We start from the raw sequence: 6,000 nt of genomic DNA on the forward strand, positions 1-6,000 counted from the left end.
CCTCTTTTTTTAAGCTTTGGCTTTTTGAAGGGAATAAATAACCACATCCCACATATATATCACATCATGCGTGTGGCCGTCCTGTGGGAACCCATCAGTCAGATACGATGTCGAAGCAAACGTGCACGCTCTAAGGGGGTCTGAGGGAAATGGTGAAATGGAGGCGGGAGGCTTATAGTCTGTTAACAGTTGGGAAGATCAAACCCAGAGTCAACGCCACATACAACACGGTGAAGTCTGAAGTGAAATGGCAGCTGTGGGTACAGAAGAGCATGCCAAGGAGCGGGGAACCGGGGGACTAACCACTGATGCCAGAGACCCCAGAGAGGGCAGGATTTGTGCTGGGCCGGGAGGTCTCCCTGGATGGCACGGGTCCTGCGGAGGCGTGTGTCCTCTGCTGTGGCCGGTGTGGCTGGCTGCGGTGTGATGGGTTGATGGGGTGGTGTGAAGGTTTAGTTTGAGTCCACGTTCTTTCCGTTCACTGTGGTTTGTGTAGCACGTGACCCGTCCCCACAGCCTGTACTGTGGGCACCATTCCGCAGGTCTCCCTCTTCCCTGTGCGTCGCTGCCAGGGGCCGTATCCTGAGTGTGTGTTGCAGGGAAGGATGGTGTTACTGTAGGCGTCTGGATGAGGCTGTCCGCGATCAGCGTGCCCTGGCCTCTGAGTCCCCGCCCACCGAGGAGAAAAGCCTGTCTCATCCAGGCAGACAGGCCAAATCTCACAGGCCAGGGGGACTTTTATACAGGGATTGCCTCTTAGGATAGCAGGTTTCTAACCTGTTGCGTGAATCCAAAATGCAAAGGACACAGAAACACTCGAGCCATCAAGTTCATTGTCCAAGATAATTTCTTGGGGTACCTGGGGGGGCTCAGTTGAGCATCTGACTTCAGCTCAGGTCATGATCTCACGGCTTGGGGGCTTTCTGCCGTCAGCCTGTGTCATAGAGCCCACTTCAGATCCTCTGTCCCCCTCTTCTGGCCCTCCCCAGCATGCGCTCCCCCCAAAACAAATATTTTTTAAAAATACTTCTCAATATCCCATCCAATTTTTCAACGAATGGACTCACAATTTTCCTCTACCATCTGCAACTTCCATACCCTGCCTGGCATTCGGAATGCCCTTCTTGGGCATTCAGAATGTCCTGCTCTCTTCAAAGAATTAAGACTTAGAGGTCATTCTGATTGGAGTGTCCCTTGGGGAAGCAGGCCACAGAAGCCTACCAGAATTTGACATGAAGTCTTATTCTGATTTAAAAACTACACAAATCATGTATGTATGCTATGTTGCCCTTGTTTCACATCATTCTTTTACCTTACACATCAGCACTTGCAGCTTGGAGTGATTCTTTTCAAAGTCCACAAGGCATCCCACTGCATGGATGTTTCATTATTTAGATGAATGCTTCCCTGTTGATGGTCATTTAGTTTTCTTTTTCTATTACAAACAACTCCGCAGTGTTTTTGTGCACAATTTTTTTTAAGTAGGCTCCACACCCGATGTGGGGCTTGAACTCAGAGTTGCATACTCTACCGACTAAACCCACAGGTGCCCCATTTTGTGCACAAATCTTCCTAAGTATAGACATAGGGTGTAGTTTTAGCAGTAGAACTGCTGGACAGAGGATATGTATGTATGGTTTTAACTGGTTAATGCTGCTAAATTTCACCCGCCCCCCAAGTTTGCTCCAATTTATAATCCTACCATTGTAGTATGAGAATGTCTATTTCTTCATACTTCATAAAGTGCTACATATTTTTAATTTTTAAACATAAAAAGTTATTTCAGTATGATATTGGTGCAGGGATCATTAAATAGCCCAGACACATACCCACACATTCATGAGATGGTTGGTTCATGACTGTGGTAAAATTGTAGCTCTAATGGCAGAAGGAATTGATTTAATTATATATAAATGGGGCTAGGACAGCAGACTATCTTAGTGGGGAAGAAAAATTGGACTCAACTCACACGCCATACACAAAAATGAATTCTAGGTGGATTAAGGACCTAAAAACAAAAGACAGAACTATAAAACTCAGTAAGGCATTATAGGAGATTTTTTTTTTTTTAACTTGGGAGGAACGGAGGATTTATTTCGATACAAAAAGCACAAATCATAAAAGATTGATAACTTTGGCTCTATTAGGACTTATATCCATCAAAAGACATCATGAAGAAGATGAAAAGGCAAACCACCAACTAACTGAAGGTATTTGACGTCTATAACTGACAAAGGATTAGTATCCAGAATACATTAAAAAATGCCTTCAGTTCAATTTTCTGAAAGACATAAACATACATATTTTGCATATAGAAAAGTGGGCAAGAGAAAAGCACCCAACATTTTCAGAAGATGAAGCACAAGTGAGCATTAAAAATATGAAAAGATGGGGTGCCTGGGTGGCTCAGTCAGTTACATGCTCAACTGTTAATCTCCACTCAGGTCATGGTTCCATGGTTTAGGGATCGAGCCCAGCATCAGGCTCTGCACTGACAGTGGGGAGCCTGCTTGGGATTCTTTCTCTCTTCCTCTCTGTCTCTCTCTCTCTCAAAAGTAAATAAACCTCAAAAAAATACGAAAAGATGCTCAAGTTCATCATTAGATGGGAGAAATGAAAAATTAAAACCACACTAAGACAATTACTTCATAATGAATGGTAAAAATTAAATTTAAAAAATCAAGTATGGGCAGAGGTATGAAGCACAGGAACTGATTTACACTGTAGATGGCATCATATATTGGCACAACTACTCTGGAAAGCAGTTGGACATTCCTAAGTTAAATTGAACATGTGAACACCCTTCAACTCAGTAATGCCACTTTTTTTTTTTAATGTTTTATTTATTTCTAGGAGAGAGAGAGAGAGAGACAGCGTGAGCAGGGGAGGGTCAGAGAGAGAGGGAGTGACAGACTCTGAAAGTGGCTCCAGGCTCTGAGCGGGCAGTCAGCACAGAGCCCGACGCGGGGCTCGAACCCACGAACCGCGAGATCATGACCTAAGCAAAAGTCGGACGCTTAACCGACTAAGCCACCCAGGCGCCCCAGTAATGCCACTTTTAACATATTCAAGAATGTTTTTAGCCTTATTATTCCTAAGAAGAAAAAAAAATGAGTGGAGCATTGGGGAATGTTCTTAACCTTATTATTCCTAAATGGGGCCGAGGAGAACTGGAGTAAAGAATTGGGGGAGGGGGGAGGGCACCTGGGTGGCTCACTCAGTTAAATGTCTGACTTCAGCTCAGGTTATGATCTCACAGTTGGTGAGCTTAAGCCCCATGTCAGGCTCTGTGCTGACAGCTCAGAGCCTGGAGCCTGCTTTGGATTCTGTGTCTCCCTCTCTCTCTCTGCCCCTCCCCTACTTGTTCTCTCTCTCTCTCTCTCTCTCTCTCTCTCTCTCCCCCCCTCCCTCTAAACACACACACACACACACACACACACACACACTTAAAAATAATTAAAAAAAAAAGAATTGGGGCAATGTGGCATGAAAAGGAAGACTCAAAGGAAGTGTAGTCCACCCAGAGGTATGGACACCACAATGATCCCACCGTGTCCCTAAACTTTCCTAGCATCACAGAGTCACAATGTGCTATTTTATGGAGAAACTTCTCCTCCTTCTGCTCTTCTCATTCAGCTTTGACAGCAGGACTTAGGTTACAAATAGTCTCTTCCATTTGTAGATATCTGTCGTTAAAAACCAGAATAGGCCCTCTGAGATAAGGTCCTTTCCGTGACTTTTATTCTGGTAAAGGCTTTATCCTCAGGATGCAGGGATACTTCCCTCTTCCTTTGGAAAGCGCTGAATCACAGGCAAAGCCCTAAGCCTTTCAGTTGCTTTGGGGTGCAGCACCATTTCAGGTAAGGCCAAATACTTTAAAAATTAGGGATGGGCAACTGGAGGGCTTGCTTAGTCTGTATGTGCATAAGATATATAAAATTTAGCACAAGAAGTGATTTGTGTAAAATTCCACTTGGGAATATTTTGGCAGGCTGGTACGACTGCTCGTATTTCATACGTACTTCACTGCCACGGGTTCGTATTAATTTTTGTTAAGCATCTTAGGAATGATAGCTCCTTATTTACGGACACAATCAGAAATACTGTTCTCAACAAGTCTAGCTCTGTGGCCCTGGGTAAGTTACTTACCCTTTCTGTGTCTTAGTCTCATCATCCTTTACCTGGGGATAAAAACAGTATCTATCTCCTAGAGCTCCTGGAAGGAGTGAATGAATGAATGAATGAATGAATGAATGTGAAGCAATGCTGAGAACAATGCATGGCATAAAGTGATGGTATTACCTGCTTTTCTCATCGTGGCTAACTGGAGGTGTTCGCTACTTGAGGGTGTTACTGTTTTAGTAGAGTAAGTACTGTCCATACAGCGGGAGTGTGGTAAAAGGAATCAGATGGTGGTTGCTGCTGTTTTCTAGACTTTGCTGTTCCCTTCATGACTGTTGTTAACAGCCACCTCTGGGTAAAGGCGGGAAGATCAGGGCTCCCTTCACCCTGCGCACCGCTCAGTGAGGTCTGTGAGGCATTCCTGAATGTGAGAACAATTATTTTCATCAGTTTTATGGAAAGATGTTAAAGGATGGGCTTTGAAAACGCTTTCACGCTTTCAACTGAGAGTAGAAACTCGGTAGAACAAAAGAATGAGACCCCGCAGTGTAGAACGAAAGCCTTTTCACCACCCAGGAAATCTGCGTTCCTCAGAGGGACCCTTGGTTGTATCTGGGGAACATTCAAAGTCGCTGATGATGGGGCGCCTGGGAGGCTTAGTCGGTTAAGCGTCCGACTTTCGCTTAGGTCATGATCTCGCGGTTCGTGGGTTCGAGCCCCGCGTCGGGCTCTGTGCTGACTGCCAGCTCGGAGCCTGGAGCCGGTTTCAGTCTGTGACTCCCTCTCTCTCTGACCCTCCCCTGCTCACGCTGTCTCTCTCTCTCTCTCTCTCTCTCCTAGAAATTAAAAAAAAAAACCAAAAAACAAAAAAAACCCGAAGTCGCTGATGATCTTGGTGAAAGGTCTCCTGCCTCCCGCAGGGTTACAGGATCCAGTATGAGCGTGTCGTGCGTCGCCTGCAGACCCCGCGCCGTCGCCCTAGCGGACGTGCTGAGGAGCGCGCTGCTGTGCGCGGCGCTGGGGGCCCTGCGCGCCCAGCCTTTCCCCTGTCCCCCCGCCTGCACGTGCGTGTCGCGGGACGCCGCGCGGTGCTCCGGGATCAACGTGGCGCGCGTCGCCGAGCTCGGCCTGCCCGTCAACCTCACGCACATCCTGCTCTTCGGAATGGGCCGCGGCCCCTTACAGAAGCACAGCTTCCGGGGCATGACCGTCCTGCAGCGCCTGATGCTGTCGGACAGCCGCATCTCCGCCGTGGCGCCCGGCACCTTCGACGACCTGATCAAACTGAAAACCCTGCGGCTGTCTCGCAACGGGATCACTCACCTTCCGGGCGCGCTCTTGGATACGGTGGTGCTCCTGGAGCAGCTGTTTCTGGACGGCAACGAACTGACCGACATTGACCCGAACCTGTTTCGGAAGCTGGTCAACTTGCGGGAGCTCTTTCTGAACCAAAATCAACTCGCCTTCCTTCCTGCTCGCCTCTTCGCAAATCTGGGGAGCCTGAAAGTGCTGGATCTATCGGGAAATAATTTGACCCACCTGCCCCAGGGGTTGCTCGGGACACCGGCCAAGCTGGAGAAGCTCGTGCTGCACTCGAACCGGCTCGTCTCTCTGGATTCGGGGCTGCTGAGCAGCCTGCGTGCCCTGAAGGAGCTGCAGCTGGACAGAAACCACATCCGCTCCATCGCACCGGGCGCCTTCGACCGGCTCGGGAGCCTGAGCTCCTTGACTCTTTCCAGAAACCACCTGGCGTCGCTGCCCCCCGCACTCTTTCTGTATACGCACAACGTGACGCTCCTGACCCTGTTCGAGAACCCGCTGGAGGAGCTCCCGGAGGTGCTCTTCGGGGAGCTGGCCGGCCTGCGCGAGCTGTGGCTG

The 6,000-nt window shown here is 48.2% G+C and overlaps 1 protein-coding gene across 1 annotated transcript in view; it reads left to right on the forward strand.

Annotated features, from left to right (window-relative positions):
• Nucleotides 1-4,994: 4,994 nt before the first annotated feature.
• Nucleotides 4,995-6,000, forward strand: part of GP5 (glycoprotein V platelet) — a 1,511-nt gene continuing 505 nt past the window's right edge. The window contains exon 1 of the mRNA XM_077754510.1: nt 4,995-5,993. Within this exon, the coding sequence (XP_077610636.1) occupies nt 5,059-5,993 (935 nt within the window). The 5' untranslated portion in view covers nt 4,995-5,058. The remainder of the gene's footprint in view (nt 5,994-6,000) is intronic.

This window comes from Crocuta crocuta, unplaced genomic scaffold (genome assembly GCF_008692635.1).
Source record: "Crocuta crocuta isolate KB4526 unplaced genomic scaffold, BGI_CrCroc_1.0 scaffold70, whole genome shotgun sequence".
NCBI classification, from domain to species: Eukaryota; Metazoa; Chordata; class Mammalia; order Carnivora; family Hyaenidae; genus Crocuta; species Crocuta crocuta.